Source organism: Photinus pyralis, unplaced genomic scaffold (assembly GCF_008802855.1).
Source record: "Photinus pyralis isolate 1611_PpyrPB1 unplaced genomic scaffold, Ppyr1.3 Ppyr1.4_LG6, whole genome shotgun sequence".
NCBI classification, from domain to species: Eukaryota; Metazoa; Arthropoda; class Insecta; order Coleoptera; family Lampyridae; genus Photinus; species Photinus pyralis.
The window spans coordinates 46,974,102-46,993,507 of NW_022170663.1; the positions used below are offsets into that span (position 1 = coordinate 46,974,102).

Genomic DNA, 19,406 nt, shown 5'->3' on the forward strand with positions numbered 1-19,406 from the left:
ACAGTCACGGCAGCCCTAAGTGCATACTATTTAAAAGACACAGCTTGCATTAGTCCAAGAACCCTCGGTATACAAACACCAGGTCAAGAGGTCTGGTGAAGTCGTGAGGTGGGGCTAAACACATGAATAATTATCCAATTTTATTATTAATAAATTCACAGTCTAGATAACATGATGATAAGGAGCGGGTGTGGGTACACTCATAAGCGGAGAGTTAAGATCAATGTCCATTTCGAGAGGTATTACAGGTTCCTGTTGGGCATTTATTTTATCTTGTAACTTTTGGTACAGACTGTGCACTTTTTCTGTATGCTGATTCGTAGGCTGCAGTGCCTTTAGCAACGTGTGCAACCGATTAGGTGGCAATCTCGGATAAATATACCATAGCAGCTTGAGCAAATGTCGAGTCACATTGTCTCTTGTAAGTCCGGCGAAAAAGAATTCGTCAAATAATCCAGTACAAAAATCGGCGGTGGCAAATTCGTCAGTCATGTGAATTAAGAGAGTTACCTGAAACAAACGTATTATTTTAAGCCACCTGGCTTTGTCCGTGTGTACCATTGAGTGGAGGAACGGATCTTCAAATGCTCGATCGTCCCTACAATTTGCTAAAACTGCTAATATGCGTAGCAATCCAACGCGATCCTTGTGCTTCGTTACATGCAATGTGTAATACATTGCTAGAATACTAGCAACAGAACTTTCTTGCAGGTAGGCTTCAACGGCGTCGGGAAGCGGACCCGAATGCTCTATGGTTGTGATTGCCGCTTCGCGTTCATCCGGCGGCAATTTTCCCGAGAAGTGCCGTACCTGGTCGTCTACCATAAGCGACATCAGCGCCGGTAAAAATTTTGTAACCACCTGACTGTCCAGTTTGGGCTCCTTGAAATCTTGAGAATCGATCATCACCCAGGCGCTTAAACCCAAGGCCAACATACGTAGCAACAAAATTAAAATTGTGTTATCCTACAAATAAGTATAAATTATATGTCTGCCATTTCATCACATTATTTAAAATTTAGTAGTGCATATACAATATTTTGAACACGTGGTTTTTTAAATTTTTACAATACAAAATGCAATTTCAATTGTCACCTTTGGATTAATGCAGATCAGTTTAAGAACAAGAAGTGATTTCATTTGTTTTACAATACTTCACAAGTACAATTTATGACTACCGAACAGAAGGATTACCAGATGAAATTAAAGGAGAAGAGAATATGAATCTGTTATTAGAATTTCCGTAACACGCTAGATGTAGAAGCTACAGAGTACTATACGTCTTTCGCTATAAAAACCGGTGCACGTCATTGATTTATGAATCAATTTCAGACAAGTTTTCTATAGATTTCGCACACTTGTTTTTTTTTGTACATGTTGCAGTGTTGCAGCATATGTCTAAAATTGATACACAAATCAATGACGTGCAACGGTTTCTATAGCGAAAGACGTATACTTTCTTATTTCTTATGGGCGCCATGTTGGATCTTTTAGGGAATGAGATAAGAAGCCAAAAAAGAAAAATAATGACGTGTCACACTCTACACTTTTACAAGAAAAATTTCAAGATTCCTTTGACAACAAAACATTCATGGGGTAACTAGATCATGCTGAATCAACATGGCTATAATGGCGATGTATTTAAATGAATTTCTTTTTTTGTCTCACATTCCTTAAAAATCCAAAATGGCGTCCATAAGAAATAAGAAAGTAGGAGCTTGTAGCTTCTACATCTATCGTGTTCTGGAAATTCTTATAACAGATTAAAAAAAACAGGTGCCTGTAGAAGGGAGGGAAGAAGGAAGGGAAAATGAAATTTTCAATATGTTATTTTGAAGATTTTTCAAAAATTTCAAATATGTTTTTTTGGTCACAAAGAGGGGTAACTTTGCCCCCATTTAACCCACACTGTATCTCTCACTACTACAGAGATCCTAATGATGAGTCACGAATTTGAACCACTCTGTACATCAATAACCAGCATAGAACTGAAGCACTAAAAAGAATGGGCATCTTTTATCTTGGAAATTAGAGAAAATAGTTTTAAGTAATGAAGAGAGTCTTGTGGCATTAAAAGTGTGTTTTTCATTTGACAATATTCTACTTGATACTTTGCTATATGCCTGGCGTAGCCGCCTTTCCCAGAATCTTGTATTTTTTATATAGAAAAATGCTGTGGGTCAAAGAATGTAATCTTAAACTGATCTGGGTTTAATTAATTAACCAATCACCAAAAAATAGTCAAATTTAACACACCCTAGGCATTCCTTCATTGTTAATCAAATGCTGCAAGATTTTGATGGCGGATGTTGCCAAAAAGTTTATAGCGTACGGATCGCATAATGTCATCGACAAATCACCTAAAACCTGCTCCTGACCCCTTCTAACATTATCTAGAAACCCTTGCAATTCTCGAGATCTCTTGATGTCGACGTTTTTCTCTCGGATACAAGCATCCAAGCACCAAGTAAACTTATGACACGGGTCCACGGATATTATATCTTGGACTTCCAAGTCGTGCAGTGCCATTAAAAGCTCTGCTCGTAGTGTGCAATAGTGAACATTTCTGGTACGTAAAAATAAAGTTCTTAAAAACTGTAAGACCATGTCGTATAGCTTAACGCTGCTGCCGATCATATGAGCCAATTTCTGGACGACTTCACCCTGCCTTCTCACTTTGGGCGAAGGGCCAAAGAATTGGATGGTAATGTTCTGATGATCAAAGAGAATATTCTCCTTTTCACTGATGTATTGACTTAACAAGGGGGATACTTCATCCCCAAATAACGATTGGTTGTCTTTCCAAATTTGCCGTTTCACCTCCGTATCTGTATCATTATACAAATCGCGATCTCGCACCAACACCTTGAGGTATTGATCGTCAATTTGCGCTGTATTTCGTAAAATGCACATCACAATTGGACGAAGAGCTTTTACTTTTACTACCGGAAAGCTTTTCACTAACAGCTCCTTAAATTTACGATCGCGTTCTTTTCCCTCCCTTTGGCCCATTTCGTTAATGTGCGATATCAGCTTTTCTCGTAGTTCCTGAAATTCGAGTGACAGCGCGTACTCGCTTCGAATTTACGTACCTCTACCACGGATGTATGAAAGTCCAGTCGACGAACGCCGTGAAGATCCAGTAGGGGTAGCATTGGTCGCAGGGATGGAAGTAAAATGCCGTTGGCGATCTATGCAAAAATTAAAGAGGGGGCGTGTTTGAGTACGTAAACAAACCTGAAACTCCTCAATAGCTTTGAGAGGATCCGTACAGCTTGTTAAGGCATGCTTGAGGTAAGTTGGGCCATTTACTCCAACTGCATCCAATGGAAATTCCGGTTTTGAGGCCATTTCTACCAAATTTTGAATTCACTGTTTTTGTTTTTTAGTGTCTATGGGCCGAGGATCCAATCCATTCCTACCTCTTGACTATTCTCTTTCCTAATTACAATCATAAAGAAAAATCACCTTTTGTTGTTTGTGAGCACAATTCACACTACCAAAACAAAACAAGTCTCATGTGGTGCTAGTGTGGCTAAAAAAAACAGTACCCCTACCACAATGACCCCTACCCAATGGCAGTGGCGTATCTACTATCTAGGAAGAGTTGGTCCGCGTAGCTTTTCAAAAAATCTTTATCTATACCTACTCATAAATAAATATAAACAATGCACATTCACTTGTAATTCGGCTGGTGCTAATGCAAGATGTAGATAGGTGTATGACTTCTGTCCGTTTTAAGTTAAGTGCATTTAGAAGTAATTGCGACTCGTAAAAGCACATTGTATATTTGTATTGTATTTGAAAATCGTATCTTTCAAACTATAAAACCAAGCAAGCGTTGTGACCTAGGTAACTTGTACCTTTGAATCAATGCTTGTACCTAGGTACCAAATAAGTACCTTCACAAGTTGTGTATCAAACAAATAAAGCTCTATTTTTTAAATTGCAGTTTTATGCTTGCCGCCATCTAGATTCTCTTTTGTTTGTTCGCCGGTACGTCAATAGATGACTTATGACAGCTCCCAATAGGAACTTTTTTATTAATTGTTATTGTTTTTTGCAATATGTTTATCTGTTAGTAAGTCAATGGAATTTTTATAAGTAATGATAAATGATAGAATCAGAATTCAGAAGTGCTGCATTTGTATCTGGAGGATGTAATCCTTCGCACTATCTGTAATCAAGATAGCTAATCGGTAGGTAGTTGACCAACCTTCACTGGTTATACTATGCGATCAAAAATGAGTTGCTCCAAGTCACCTTTGGAATTTTTGTTTACATGGGAAATCGTACTTAACTTGTACTTCCAAAGGCAACATGACTGCCACTCATTTTCGATCGCCTCTTAGTACTTAAACTAATGGACATTTTTAGGTTTGGTGCATTATGAAATAGTACATTATCCAAATCAAATGTGATGGATGATTTTGTAGACTTTGTATTAAACGTCAGAAAAGTGTGTGTAAGTCCTGATAACCTTCCGCTGTTCGATACATTCAGCTACTCCGTACAGGCTTATAGACCTTCACTGCACTAATTGTCATTAATTCTTATCCATAAGTTAACTGTTTAAAATTCATTTGGTTGTTGCAAGTAAACAGTGGAGCTCTTCCATGTTTATCATTTACAAACTGAATGTCTATAATTAGATTACGCTCCGTTTACTGACAACCCGCAAACCAATTGCCAGTAGTAGTACACAAACAGCTTCATTGCTATCCATACCCATTTTAGGCCTCAACAGACTTGACAAAAACTCCGGTACATTTAGTCATAGGAAATGAATCTTGCGACTTGGATTCAATGGTGTGCGCCTTCGGGCTAGCATACTACCATCATCAGATCAAGAATAAACGGTCGAATGCTGACCAATGTTGCACAGTTTTACCAGTTTTAAATATACCAATGAAATGTTTTGTGTCACGAACTGAGAATTGCTATGTTTTGAAACAATTTGGAATCACTGAGACTGATTTGCTGTTTCGGTAATTAATGAGCAAGTTTAGAACCTGTTCCATATCATATTATCAATGTTACCAAACTTACAAAAGTAACCTGGCCATCTGTCTTTTGCTACTACCAAGCACCCCTCCCTAGATATGTGATATGATGTGCAACAGGTTTTGAACTAAATTCTGAACTTGATCACAATTGCAATTATTTAGGGATTCACTGGATTTTGAGGCAATCAAAAACGGCGGACAGCTATCAGTAAGCATTGTAGATCATCACGTTCTACGAGATGAAGATAAGTTTCTAGAGCAGTCAGTGATAGAGGTTTACGATCACAGACCTCGTGATCCGACTGCCAATTGGAATACCAACATAGCAAGTCTTGTAATCGAAGAAGTTGGTAGTTGCGCCACATTAATATCACAGAAACTTTTAACACACGACATCTTAACAGGCCCTCTCGCGGAATTACTGCACGGTAAAAAGACAGAACTGCACTATTTACTTTTGTTACAATGTGAAGTTACAGATGTAATTATATTTGATACAGTTGCATTTAGTGCCAAAGCACAAAAAGCGCGTGAGCTAGACATTAGTGTTTCTAAACAGCTTCAGCAACAGTTTGGTATAAGTTGTATACCTCAACACCGCTTTGATCAACTATGGAATGTCCATAACGACATCAGCAGTTTAACTCCTGGACAGTTGTTATTTAAAGATTTGAAATTTGTGGATGACTTCCCTGTGGCTGGATTACCTATGCTTGTACGCGAATTTTTACAGTTTTCAGATGTTCACGAACACCTGCTCGCATTTTGTGATGAAACCCAACGTGCAACTGTAGTCGTGATGGGATTAAAGGTTGTCGGTGATGAAGTTTTTCGGGATATTGCAATTTTCAGCAAATCTGATAAAGAAACAAGGGAGTTACTGGTCAACAGTCTGAAGGCAAACTTGGATTTAGGCGTGACAGAGGATACAGTTAGTGTTCCAGATATTACATACTTAATGCAAAACAATGTAAAAATGTCTCGCAAACAAATAGTTCCTATTATTAAATCATTGAGACGATATGAATGACTTTTTTTTAATTGTTTTATAATTAGAAACTAGATAGAGACTCGATGTGTTGAACATGATTATTCAATTAGCGCTCTCTATAATAGTTCTAGTGCCCTTAGAGCTTCCTAGTCCCAGACCCAATGCAGAGCTTTTTATGGTATTTGCTTCTTTCCAAAGTGTACCAAGTCCCCATTTTACGATATTAAGCACTAAATTCTGTGCAGTGCGTGTGCTAGGCTTAGGGTAGAACATTTATAGGGCCTGCGCGGCTTTTAGCATATACTTATAAGGTGCCACGTCGCTTAATGGCACATGGAGTTAATTTCCCCGACAATTAAGGTGGCTATGTATCGACCCTGAACATCAGTTGTTTCATCTACAGATTTGTCCAAATATAAATGGTTCCTATTTCTTTTTTGACTTCTTTAATAACCTGAAAAAATTAAAAATTGTTAGTTTAACTCATCAGTAACACGTCTGCACGTGGTAGATTCATCTGGTATGCTTTGGTTGGTATACTTTCCCATAAAGCTTTGGAATGTTTTGCATATTTTAGTTTATGCAGAAATCAAAGTTCCAAAGAAAATGTCTATTTCTGTGAACCGCTGCTGTTCATATTTTCAACTGCATTTGTTACTAAATCTTGATTTTTATTTTGACGGGTTTACATGAGCAAGATAAATTGCTGTAGGTATTTACAATTTCCTTTTTTTTAAATAAAACTTAAAAATTGTCTTTAAAAATGTAACTAATTAAACAGAAATAGGCATGTACTTGCTCCTTTACTGCAAAACGTCTGATTTTGTGTTGTTGGGTTTTTTTTAGTTGGTTTATTTGCATATAATAACGTCACCCCCTTCAGCTGATAATTTGACCCCATTGGACCTAGCCCCCCACCATTGTGAATCAATTTAAGACTGGTATCCAATTTAGGAGATTTCCATATCGCAAGCTTAAAATTTTAGAGCTCGCTTTAATCACTGTAGGAATCGAACATTTCTTATGGGCTGGCCGAGTCTACTTGGCCGGACTAAGCCTCCCCACTGATCAGAATTATTTTTTTTCAAATTAAACTGTACTGGAATTACGAGCTATTTAAGAGCTTTCATTTACAAGTAATTTCGATTTTTGAGCGCCACCCTTAAAAGAGCAAATAGATATAATCGATGGGGCGGCCAGTTCCAGTTGGACGTAGCCCCTCCTCTGTTATCGTTTACTTATTTCAAATTAATTTTTATGCATGTAAGAGCTATTTAAGAGCTTTCTTTTACAAGCAATTGCAATTTAAGAGCGCCACAGCAAATAGATGTCATCCTGGGAGCGGTCAGGTCTATTCTGGCGTAGCCCCTAATCTGTTTTTCTTTATTTATTACAAATTAATCTTTGTCCATTGCGGAAACCAGAACCGTTTCTTTTTGTATCGTAAAAACCGAAATTCCGAGAGTCAGAGGGCCGAAGTAGGTAGATGCGTGGCTGAATAGATGATCAGCAACTACTGGCTCCAACTTTGGAGCACCTGGCGCCACATCGTTGTATTAAGGCGCCTTACACGTGTGCAGGAGGCTCGACGCGTGTGGACATTTCTTTCCTCCATACTCGTGGCTAGGGCTGGGCGATTACGGGTTTGAATAATCGATAATCGATTATGAAAAATAATCGATTACACTGATTAATCGATTAATCAAATAATCGATTAATCAAATAATCGATTAATCAAATAATCGTTTAATCAAATAATCGATTAATCAAATAATCGATTAATCAAATCATCGATTAATCACCTAATCGTTTAATCAAAAGTCGATTGTCACATACAAGGAGTGATAAATATCTGTTTGTATGCATTAATACGTTAATTATTTAATAATAATAAAAAAAAATAATTCCATTACTCATCAAATCGTTCATTACTAGGCAGATCGATTAATCAATAATCAACAAAGTGTCCCTGGTTCGAATCCGGGTTCGGGCATGGATATTTGCAAATGCATAGTGGGTTGGTTGGGAGAACAGCCTTGGCTGAAACCCTGCCCATTTGAAAATGAAGGTCAAAAATAAAAATAAATAAATAAAAATAAATGATTAGGCAGCTTACTCTCCGATGAGGTGTGCTTTAGTTTTGATGATACAATCTTAATTCATTTTAGCTGCTTAAAGTGACGTTAATTGATTAATCAAACAATCGATTAATCAAATAACCTATTAATCAAATAATCGATTAATCAAACAATCGATTAATCAAATAACCGATTAATCAAATAATCGATGAATCAAATAATCGATTAATCGATTAATTTAATAGAATAATCAAACCCGATTATCGATTATCGTTTGATTATAATCGATTAATCGATTTTTTTGCCCAACGCTACTCGTGGCACTCTTATGGCCCAAGAAAAAACAGAAAACACAACAAACTACTCCGAGAGCACCGGTATTAAAGAGTATAAAAAACTCTCCGGAGCGGCGCACCGGAAGCTAATAAAGATGAGACAGGAACCAGGAGGCTCTCGGTAAGAGGACATATGGCGAATCAAAGCCTGGATCCTTGACAGAGTCGATGCTTTTCCCCAATTTACGGAATGTCGCCACAAGGGAGAGCGCTGCTGATCACATGCGCAATCCATGGTATCGGTGGACTGCTTGAGGTCAGAGCTAGCGAGAGCAGCTCCAGGGGGGGAGATTTTGATTCTTCGAAACGAAGACCGTAAGGGCACACGTCTGGATCCTCAAGTGGAACCTGATCGAAGACCCCAAAAGAATCGAAAGCCGAAATGCTGGAGATTAAATTATGCGAGCTACACCACAGTGTTGCCTTTACCTATGACATATAGTGATTGCGTAGTACCCTACGTAGGGGATTTGAGGAGACCGTATCAGTTGTGAGGCAAGGAGCTTTAAATCTAGTGGAAACATAGTGCGAAGAAGAGGGCTTGTCTGTTAATTCAACAGAAACAAACCTCATTAGCTTTTCTCACATACAAAAGGGCCGACAAAGCTAAAGGACGTTGCAATGCTACAGGTACTGAGAGAAGGTAAATACTTGGGCATCACGCCCGGCCAAGCGCCTAACTTCAAATCACAAATGGAAAAAATAGCGAACAACGTCACAAGGTCCCTGGATATACACTAAAATAATTATACCAGTTATTACGTATGCATCACTGGTGTGGTAGAATCAGACCTTCAGCGAGAAGAACACACAGATACTGATTAAGCTGCATCGCAAAGCTTGCCTTAGAATTACGAGGACAATGATAACATCCCTCTGACAGTAGCTATGGAGACTATATATGAACTGACCGCCACTACACCTGGTAATTATGGCAGAGGCATTCAGACGGGCATACTGGCTGAGAGTTAATGGATAGGAGGAATCGTCAAGGGTGAGGCATTCGCTTAATCTTTGATGAAATCTCTAAAAGTAAAATACCTCGGTAGGATAACTGAGAGGATAACAAAAACAGTTTGTGATAAAAAAAACTGTTTAAGATGATAATCCCCGCTCGATGCGGATGGGAGGCAGGATAATACTAGTAAGGTAAAGCTGAATGGAATCATGTATTACACAAATGGCTCAAATCCTACGGAGGGCACCGGCTGTGGAGCGTACGGAAGCAATTGACAGAGCTTCAGAATCTAGGACAAAAAGCAACCGTGCTCCAAGCCGAGGTATACGCAATCCTGACTGCAGTTGCTCAATTATATTAACAGAAAATCTTACTAAAAGGAAAATCTTTAGAGTAACAGACAACAAAGCACCAATTGCAGAATTAGACTCATATGTAGTCGATTCAGGACCTTTCCTTGGATGCACACAAGTACTGGGAAGCTGTAACACAGTCACAAGTGGAACTGGCCGACTCATCGATTGTACCTATCTATTTTCCCTTTTAAGAGTGACGCTCAAAAATTGCAATTACTTGTAAAAGAAAGCTCTTAAATAGCTCGTAATTCATGAATAAAAATTAATTTGAAATAAGTAAACGATAACAGAGGAAGGGCTACGTCCAAGTGGAGCTGGCCGCCCCATCGATTATATCTATTTGCTCTTTTAATGGTGGCGCTCAAAAATCGAAATTACTTCTAAATGAAAGCTCTTAAATAGCTCGTAATCCCAGTACAAAATTTAATTTGAAAAAAGTAATTCTCATCAGTAGGGGGGCTGAGTCCAAGTAGACTCGGCCACCCCATAAGAAATGTTCGATTCCTAGGGATTTAAGCGAGCTCTAAAATTTTAAGCTTGCGATATGAAAAGCTCCTAAATAGCTCATAAATTGGATACCATTCTTAAATTGATTCACAATAGTGGGGGGGGGGGGGGCTAGGTCTAGCGGAGTGATAAATTGTTATCTAACAACACCCACCGCTTATAGTTTGCGCTTTTTGATTGTTTATAAGGCATTTTGCACTTCAATCGACAATTCTTACGCAATTTCACGCCACAAAACAGTACGTTAAATAGATAATTGCAATATAAGGTCAAACAACTTAAAACCCACCCGGCATTCATGTAAAAGTGGGGTGATATTTACTTCATCGAACCCCCCATTTCTGTGGTGTACTTTAACGTACACAAACCCTCCACCAAAAGCTCTGCCACTGAACTACTGTGTTGTGTGTAATCAGAAAATAATTACGTTAACAGAAACAAAAGGTCGATTTTCGTCAGTGATGGCCAACCGTTTTAAAATGACTATTTAACAGCTTCAAAATTTTGGGAAACGAGTTTCTCAACAAAGGTACAATGTACTATCAGCGTAACGCAATAGTGACTTTTTAATGTTTCAATAAACAGTAGGTATCATAAATCGACAGAAATATTACAAAATCCAGAAACCTGACAAGCTTACAATAAATTTAATTAAGGACTTAAAGACTAAGCTTAATATATTATACAGCATTCAATGCAACAATATTCTATAACGAATACATAATTTCCACATGCTTCCTTGTTTATAAAATCGTTAGCTACCTAATAATATGCAGTTGATTCTGACACCGAATTGTATCCGTGTTAATTCATTTTATGTGATTATGCCAGTCGGCATTACAAAGCATTATCTGAAAACAATTAATATGAATAGTCGAACAGTCCGCTTACATTTTTAATGAGAATGTAACGAATGACGGTGCACTTGACTGTTAATTTTTACAATATTAAAATTTATAAACGTAACTACAAATAAATGATTATAATCGGTGTAACATCGTAATATAGCTTTAGACACGTAGCGTTGTGCACATTACTTACTTTACATCAGTCTTTGACAAAGGTTAATTTTCCAAACTAAAATCGTTAAACTAATTTTACTTTACGATGACATAACACATTAACAAATACGTATTTATCACAAGTGCAAATTCTAAAGATTCGCACTAACTACAGAATAATTTAAATGTTGACAACTTAATTAAACTGACAGTTAATTGTTGTTGGGCGAGTGGCAGAGGGACAGTAACATATCGTCGTATTTGTTCATGTCCGATTCGAAGTTTTCCAGTTGCTTCGTTAGATCCTGAACTTGCTCCGCTAACGTGGGTATATTCGTGAACGCCTGAAGCGGAGGCGCCGTCTGCCACTCCCTGTAAAACATCCCCAGTTCGGCGTTCACGTTTTTACTCGCGAACGGCGTCTTCTGTAACAAATAAGACGAACATGTGATATTTATATTTAGAATAATTCGAATAGGAAATAGGGATGACGCGCAAACACCGAAAGATTTGTATGACTCAGGCGTGAGTAATTAGAATTTATCTACATTTACGTAAATATGTTAACAAACAAATTTCTCTGTGAAGTTCCAATAATTTGCAGATTAATAATTACGCGAATGAGGGACATTAGTAAATCATTTTCCACCATTAGTTTTATGTTATTGTGTCTAGGAATAAGAAGGGAAATTTTAAATGCAAATAATACTATTTACTAGATAAATGTTTTCAATTATATGAATGTAACCTTGAAATTTTTTGAAATTTTACACTATTTCATGTAAATATTTACTTCATGATTTTATATGTGTACTCCAAAAGTACCTCCAGTTTTTTTTAAATTATACATAATAGTATTTATTTATTATCTGACAATGTGCCAATGAGCCATTGCATGAATATCAGACACACGATTTTTTAGTCAATAATAAACCAACTTTTAGGAAATTACCAAAACAAAATAAATACATTGACATAGAAAACAAAGTTTACTTAACGTAAATTTAATTACGTGATTTATTTTTACAATTAATTAACAATAAATGTATGACAATCTTGAAATAAATTGTGTTATAACAGTTAAAATATTATTTCTCACTTAAATATACACAATTTATAACAGCGCGAACTATTTAATACTTCGGCGTTGAAATTGGACTGACTGACACGATTCGATTTGCTTATATAGCATACGCCCTTGTTTCTCGAACGTTTTCGAACACTTCCAAACGAGTGTTCTAGAATATTCTCGAACAAAACACGTCACATTTCCCGGAGAGAATGCGTCACATTGTTACCACCGTAAATACAAACGGTTACATCCGCTTTCGTTTCTGATCACCGATGACTTAATCTTTTATGGCGCCTCGATGTCTGTCGCGATTTCTAAAATATTCGCTACTTTTCCCCTTTTAAAACAAATGGAGAGAAATTCTTGTACTCACACTGCAGACAGTATAATATACTGTGTGTCCCAGGTTGAACGCACCATAGGGAAACAGAGTTAATGTATTTTTTCGCGAAGGATCCACTAAGCCTTTGATATGTATTTGAACGTACGTTATTGCGCTTGTCTGATGCTAAAAAGAGATTGGAGTAGTACGTTGAATGCTAATTTCACAGGCCGCAGGGATCCTTTGCGAAAAAGTACTTTGCCGTTTTCATATGGTGCGTTCTACCTGAGACACACTGTATAAGTACGTAGATATACAGGGCACCCGGGCTTTAGCTGTGACATAAAACCCGTAAGGGTAGGCAGGTTCTTAAGCACAACATAAAGAACAAAATCAGAATCCCCAGTGACAGCAGGACTGCCCTGCAGGCACTTGATCACTGTAAAATTACCTCTAAGTTGATTTTCGAATGTTACCATTAGAGCAAGTAGCAAACAGCAATACGCTTGAGTTCGTATGCATCAAAGGGATGCTGGTAATGTGAAAGCAGATGAGTTAGTCTGACTGGCCTCAAAACAGGTATTTTATGGTCGAGAGTCAGCTCTTCCACTTCCATTTGCAACTGTAAACAACTTAAGAACTCAAGAGACCCAAACCCAACACAGGAGTAGGTGGGACATAATTCTCATGCGTGGACTTCAAAATTACAATGAAGCAATATCTATTTTTGTACTGTTATCACCTCAATTTTCCTCGAAGAACGCGTTTTGCAACACACTTTTAACCATGCTCAATAGATTATTAATTATATATTAGACAATCAAAACTATACATTAAACTAATCCGGGCCTTTGGGAAATTCCGCTTTTTCCCGTTCTCGGTAAAATCTCATTTTTTTTCCGTTCCCTTTGGAATTTCGGGGTGTTTGACTATATCAGAAACCTTCGGGGGCGTACATACGTCCGTACAATTTTTTAAACATTATCTTTTACACAAACCTTACCCTGATAATAACAAACAACAAGAAAAGAATTATCTAATCTGGTGCAGTCGTTCTGAAGTCATGCGCGTATTTTGGCGGTTTATTTTTGTCTCTTTTAAAGTTAAAACAGTTCATTCCATTGTCTCAAATTTGATTTTTATAAGATAATGAATTTTCATTATTAATTTACTACCCACTTGGCATGGCGCCATACCCAGATTAGATAAAGAAAAATGAGAAATTTTTGAATTTTTGCTTGATAAACAAGGCAAAGACTGCGCAAGCAACAAACATTTAAGATATTACTATTGAAAATAGAAAAGATAAGATAGTGAATGAGATAAAAAACAATGAAATTCCTCCCATCTAAATTGCAGATTAGCTTTTTGTGCTGGCTTGCTTCATTTATTATTATAAACGATTAAACCTAGTTTGTGTAATAGTTATGATTACATTTTTTAAACATTGATTTAAAAAATACGATTTAGCTAGTATAATCTTCATATCTTTTGATATAAATAGATCTCCTACTACTTAAATACTAGAAATTATCAGATTAAAAAAAGAAAATATTGGTTCATTTGTATGTGTTATCTACAAAAGGCCTTAGGGGGCTTAAGCAACTTACGGCATTGGTCAGGTCAAATGACAAGTGACGCTCAATTGCGCGCACTAATAATTCATTTCATATTTATCATCTTTCTGGTCCACTCAAAATATGTTACATCAACGTTTATTTTACGCGCATGAAGTGAGAAAATAATTTCAAAACAGATGGGGAGAGGATTTAAAAAACCAAAAGATCTGGAAGGGTTTTAGATGAAATTTTGCATGTTAATGAAAAAAATTACCAAGTCTACCATAATGAAGTCGTCGTTAGTTGACATCATGGTAAGATCGGAGGTATGAGATTCGGCGGGCGAATTTCCATTTTGCTCTTCGTTTTCGACCGCAGGATTATCACTCGACGACTCTTTCTGGGCGCTCGACGTGTCTCGCCGCGTAAAAAGTAAGGAACGGAAGGGCGTTTCTGGTATCGTTACTTCGGCTTCAATTTTCTGCTTCATTGGAACCGCAAACGCACCCACTTTCATGCCATCCTCTAGAGATGTGTTTTTCTCGTCGCTGTAATGAAAAAAGTCTATAACAATACGGAAATTCCAAACAAACAAGCTAATCATTAATAATTGGCATTTTTTTTAATGTGGGAATTTTGTTAACAGCGTTCCAAATGAAATGATGGCCAGAAAAACGGGAATGCAGATGACGGACGGAATACTATGCACTCAGTTCTATTCAAAATTCTCTTGGGGTCAATCAAAGTAACTGTTGGATGTGTGGAAAATATTTTCTTGTGGCCAAATTGTTTCTAGTGAGAAAATACTAACCTTTGATGCAATGTTGTTGGGTGGTTTTCGTTTTGAGACACCAAAATTAGTTGCAGCGCGGAAATACCTAAAAAAGGGCATTTTTTGTGGTTCGCTCTTATAAAGTGGCATTTAATCTTTTAAACGTTTCTGCTACATCCAAACAATGAATTAAAATAATGAATTAATAAGCGCTCATTTGATCATCAAATTTGTCGAACGGCTATTTTTTTTTGACCCATAGTAAAGCGTTCAGATGGATTTGCATATTAAATTTAATCAGCAATAATATGCAGAAGTATGCAAACTAAATGGTAACACCCCGAGAGAAGATTTCGAGAGACACATTCCATTTTTGGAACCAACTCTACCTCGGGTCTGATACCGGTGATCAACAAAAGGAAAAGTTGGGGAAGTGTCGATCGTTGTCGGACTCGAGTAGCATTCAAAAATTTGTATTGGAAACCTAGAAACTGCTCAATGCCAAAATTAATAAATTCAAGGCAAAGGCGTACCGTTAGAACTAATAATAACAAGAAAGTTTATTGAGCCTTTGATACGAGAAGGTAATATACCTACAACTCTATGATTTTGACGCTGTCGCATTTTTCTTTTGGCCTCAAAAGATTATTTATGACGGGCGGAGGAGATGATGAGGTGTCGTAGGTATTACCAATTTTAAATTCAATGGTATTACTAAAAATTTGACATTTCTACGACGGCCCCCCCACAAAGTAGTTCAAAATTGTTGCAGTGAGCTTGGACAGACAGACGGATGCATCGCAAGCATTCCTGAATTGCGCTAACTAAAAATATGCATTTGGGAACTAGTACGCCAAATTTTTGGAATTATTCCTTCAGTTCAAAGTGATCGGAAAAGGAATATGGTGAAGGTATTAATTTATTAATTGTTCAAGTTTAAGCATTACCGGGAAGTTGTTATTCAATGTGACTGACGCATAGTAAACATATTGATCACATGCACATTTTTGGTCACGCCAATTTCAAATGGTACCATGCACTTTGCCATACAAACCGGTTATAATTAAAAGTTATGAAACGCAAACTGTCACAAAAACATACCGAAACGGGCAAAAATTCAAAGTTGAATTTGCGTAGGTTGCAGATGTGGCGAATGGTCTATGCTTACTCACATCACCACTGCTAATACTTATGTTACAATACAAGAAATTGTGGGGCATTATCACTTAAACAAAGTACGCGTTGCGAATCGTGATTATACCGGCTTGATTTTGGGATTTGAATGAGAGCAGTATTAAAAATATTAAGACGGTGACGTGCGCGCACCAACTCCCTCCAAAGTCAGAAGTCACATTTATTATCACATACGTGCTTGTTAGCATGCCAACCAGAAAATTACACGTAAACTAAACCAAACCGATGGGGACGAGTGCGGCAAGCTGGCTTTCAATGCTTTCATTCAATGTTATCAATCACTAGGTAATTCCCGCCCACATTATTTTTATCTTTGGAATGTTATATACATTTTTTAGAATGTCCTTGACAAGAAATTTGTTTGGTAGAATGTAATAGTACCGTGACATAACAATTCATAAAATAAACTGAGGCCATCGCAAAATAGTCACAGTCAAAAGCAGACTATAAAAAACGAGCAAAACACCGTGCAAAAATTGTCGGGGCTAAATTAAGATCCAGATAAACGGAGAGATGTACCTGGTCACGGAATTCATTGAGACTGTTCCCTCAAAATTGACAAATGAATAACGATTTTGTCGTCTCTTGGTCAAAACCTTTCTGAGCATTTGGGATAAAAAAGGTTAATTTGATTAAATCGCTTTGGAAGAGAAAAAGAGCATCCGGAACTGTGTGAGCCATGACAACAACCTCATGCCCAGCTACTACAAGGAACTCGACAAGGAAGTAGCCTCGGAAGTAGCGCGAGCATGCGTTTTGTACTGCCTGCCCTTAGGGGGTTCACCCATTGAATTTCTTCTTCCCTAAATCATGATCTACCCAAGGGCACCGACTTATAAAAAATATTGGGGGGCCCATACCGGGGGGTCTTGTCAATGAACATTGTTTAAATTTTTTATGAAAAATAGTAAGTTTTAAGGTTTTTTAAAGCAATTTATAGTCATGTGATCAACATTAGAACCCAAAAAACTCGACTCTCGATAACTCGATACCGTCCCACTATCATGATCCACGCCACTCGTTTTCAGTTAATCTGCTTACTACCATAATAATTATTTGTTTTATTATATATTGAGATTTTAATGGATTTAAATAAGTAGGCTCGGTTCCTCTTTATCATTAAGAGTAGATAAAGTCCGCAGTCCGCAAGGGTAGTCGGTAGAGTAAGTAAAACAAATCACCGCGCATTCTAATGGCACCTGTCATTCTTATTTAGATCCATCATAATCGAAATGAGACGCACGAAATAAATGAATCAATTTATCGGTAAACTGAAATGGTTTTCAATTCAAAAACAAAAATCAAGTGTCCACAGACATAACGCTATGACGCGTTAAATGTCCAGTTCCGTCCTATTCACACAATATGTTTGACCTTTGACTTTTGTACTGTAGTGATTTTAGAGACTGAATGAGGCCCGACACCGATTTGTAGAATAACGATTGTGACGGAGAAGCATGGCAATTATTCTCAAAAATAGTGTTATTCTAGTCGCATCCTTTTCTAAAACGGTGTCCAATGAAACAATTAATTTTGCAATAATCGCTACTAAGTACTGATGCTTATGTAATCGTAAAGATAATGTTTTTTATTTATGTATCATTTAATTGTATAAGATAACATTTATTGCGCATTAAAAGGGAGAAAAAAAATACCTTGTCATCATCCATTTAATGAACTGTTCAAAGTTTAGGATTTCTTCATGTTATTTCCCTCACCTCATAATTATCATGTGATGTTTTAGTTTTATTTATGATGGTGGAAATAGTTGTTCCTATGAATTCAATGTTAATTCATTACTCTCAAGATTATCATAGAGGCCTTTTCCTAATATAGACATCGAGAAATTACATTGGAAATTGGACGATAATCGATAAGAAATTTCTAATGCTGGAGAAAAATAAAGCTAGTCTAATTAAGAAATGAGTTACAGTGTGAACTGGACAGAGAAGTAAGAACATAATACTTAACTGTAATGTACCAATAATAAACACTACAGCAAGGTAGAGAACGAATAATTCAAATGCTAGAAACTATAGCGCCATCTCTTAAATATTCGGTTTGTGATGAAGGTTCCATGGCATATTTTTTGCGGTAGCCCATAATAAAGCACTGGAGAAGACTATGAATAAGAATCCCAAATCACAGCTTAGCGATTGAAACGCATATGGAAGGTTTATTGTGGTTTCTTGGTCTTTGTGTTTCAATGGACAGCCAGGAGAGGGCGCCTATTACAGTATAAACTGAACTTAAGCCTTATAAGCGGCCGTTTGTTATTTTGCAAGTGTACAGACTACAGGGAAACAAATTACTCACCTTTGTTTACATCTCCCATGCCGCGGACTTAAGTTGGTGTTAAAATGATCACTCTTTAACATAATCGAATTGTCTCTGCCCGACGTAGTGGGTGAAATAGTCATTTTAGTACGATACAACACTGTAAGATGCAAGGTACCGATAGGAGTACACAATTGTCCGACTCGCACTACTTTATACCCATCTCCGAGGGCGTGCGAAACAGGTTCACCCACGTAAATACGATACAAGATAATATACGAATCTGGCCCCTGTCTTCTTGACAATTTGTACGCGGGAGTCACCCGCGTAACCGACACCAACGACTTTAACAAGATACCCATTCGATTATACACTGATTGCGTAAAGGGACTGTTATATTCGTAAATGTCCGGTAAAATACCAAGGCACCACGACTCTAATACCATCTGGTCACCTTCGACGGTGCGTAACGAAATTTCCACACACAAAGGTAGCTTAGTTAGCACGCAATCTTCATTGTACGCCTTCTTCGCTTCGGCTAGTACTTCAGGAAGATCCGGTACAGCTAAATTAAACTGTAAAAAAAAGGCATTAGATGACATATGACAAGTTGAAGGGAACTAACCCATTCACTAGTCGTTTTACACTGAGTGGTGATTTTATTGCCTAATCTGGAATCGACAATCACTTGGGCAGATTTCAGTACAAAAAATTTAGTGAACCGATCCAAATCCTTCTTTTCCTGCACGCTTAATTTAGGGGCCATTGCTTGAACATGTTAAAAGTCACAAGTTTATAATTATGCAGACGCCACAAGAGTGAAGGTGAGGCGCCGGCGACGCCGCAATGATGGAAAGTTATAAATGTAGGTATATTTTTAACTACTCAGCTCGGCAAAGGTGAAGCAAAACGCCAAAATTAAAATGTCATAACAATCTTTCAAAATACTCCCCCGAGAGAAGGGGCGTAGTTTGCTCA

General features: G+C 37.4%; 3 protein-coding genes across 4 annotated transcripts; 1 reads left to right on the plus strand and 2 right to left on the minus strand.

The window, feature by feature from the left end:
- Window positions 1-127: 127 nt before the first annotated feature.
- On the minus strand, window positions 128-3,729 carry LOC116173437 (negative elongation factor B). The gene is made up of 5 exons (XM_031490920.1): window positions 3,238-3,729; window positions 3,093-3,191; window positions 2,257-3,048; window positions 559-966; window positions 128-510 (listed from the first exon to the last, which is right to left on the minus strand). Exons 1-5 carry the CDS (start codon window positions 3,349-3,351, stop codon window positions 163-165), a joined length of 1,761 nt encoding a protein of 586 aa, XP_031346780.1. The 5' UTR covers window positions 3,352-3,729; the 3' UTR covers window positions 128-162.
- A 268-nt stretch (window positions 3,730-3,997) lies between these two features.
- Window positions 3,998-6,071, plus strand: LOC116173438 (exopolyphosphatase PRUNE1). The gene is made up of 5 exons (XM_031490921.1): window positions 3,998-4,199; window positions 4,378-4,465; window positions 4,738-4,988; window positions 5,169-5,434; window positions 5,486-6,071. The coding sequence occupies exons 2-5, from the start codon at window positions 4,421-4,423 to the stop codon at window positions 6,034-6,036; spliced, it is 1,113 nt and encodes a 370-aa protein (XP_031346781.1). The 5' UTR covers window positions 3,998-4,199; window positions 4,378-4,420; the 3' UTR covers window positions 6,037-6,071.
- Window positions 6,072-10,771: 4,700 nt separating this feature from the next.
- On the minus strand, window positions 10,772-19,368 carry LOC116174435 (autophagy-related protein 13 homolog). Of its 2 annotated transcripts, none has more exons than XM_031492354.1 (4): window positions 19,054-19,368; window positions 18,468-19,003; window positions 14,460-14,733; window positions 10,772-11,657 (listed from the first exon to the last, which is right to left on the minus strand). In XM_031492354.1, the coding sequence occupies exons 1-4, from the start codon at window positions 19,192-19,194 to the stop codon at window positions 11,445-11,447; spliced, it is 1,164 nt and encodes a 387-aa protein (XP_031348214.1). In that variant the 5' UTR covers window positions 19,195-19,368; the 3' UTR covers window positions 10,772-11,444. The 2 variants fall into 2 exon arrangements, with proteins under 2 accessions (XP_031348214.1, XP_031348215.1); XM_031492355.1 differs by having other exon boundaries at window positions 14,469-14,733; window positions 19,054-19,366.
- Between the last annotated feature and the right edge of the window lie 38 nt (window positions 19,369-19,406).

Excerpts from the sequence above, each read along its gene's own strand:
- LOC116173437 (XM_031490920.1), bottom strand. The coding sequence starts at position 3,351 with ATGGCCTCAAAACCGGAATTTCCATTGGATGCAGTTGGAGTAAATGGC. Across the intron at positions 3,192-3,237 it reads AAGCTATTGAGGAGTTTCAG|ATCGCCAACGGCATTTTACT; the intron begins GTTTGTTTACGT and ends ATTTTTGCATAG. Across the intron at positions 967-2,256 it reads ACAATGAAGGAATGCCTAGG|GATAACACAATTTTAATTTT; the intron begins GTGTGTTAAATT and ends ACTTATTTGTAG.
- LOC116173438 (XM_031490921.1), top strand. The coding sequence starts at position 4,421 with ATGGATGATTTTGTAGACTTTGTATTAAACGTCAGAAAAGTGTGT. Across the intron at positions 4,466-4,737 it reads TAAACGTCAGAAAAGTGTGT|GCCTCAACAGACTTGACAAA; the intron begins GTAAGTCCTGAT and ends TACCCATTTTAG. Across the intron at positions 4,989-5,168 it reads GAGACTGATTTGCTGTTTCG|GGATTCACTGGATTTTGAGG; the intron begins GTAATTAATGAG and ends GCAATTATTTAG.
- LOC116174435 (XM_031492354.1), bottom strand. The coding sequence starts at position 19,194 with ATGGCCCCTAAATTAAGCGTGCAGGAAAAGAAGGATTTGGATCGGTTC. Across the intron at positions 14,734-18,467 it reads CATGGGAGATGTAAACAAAG|CGACGAGAAAAACACATCTC; the intron begins GTGAGTAATTTG and ends TTTTCATTACAG. Across the intron at positions 11,658-14,459 it reads ACTTCATTATGGTAGACTTG|AAGACGCCGTTCGCGAGTAA; the intron begins GTAATTTTTTTC and ends TATTTGTTACAG.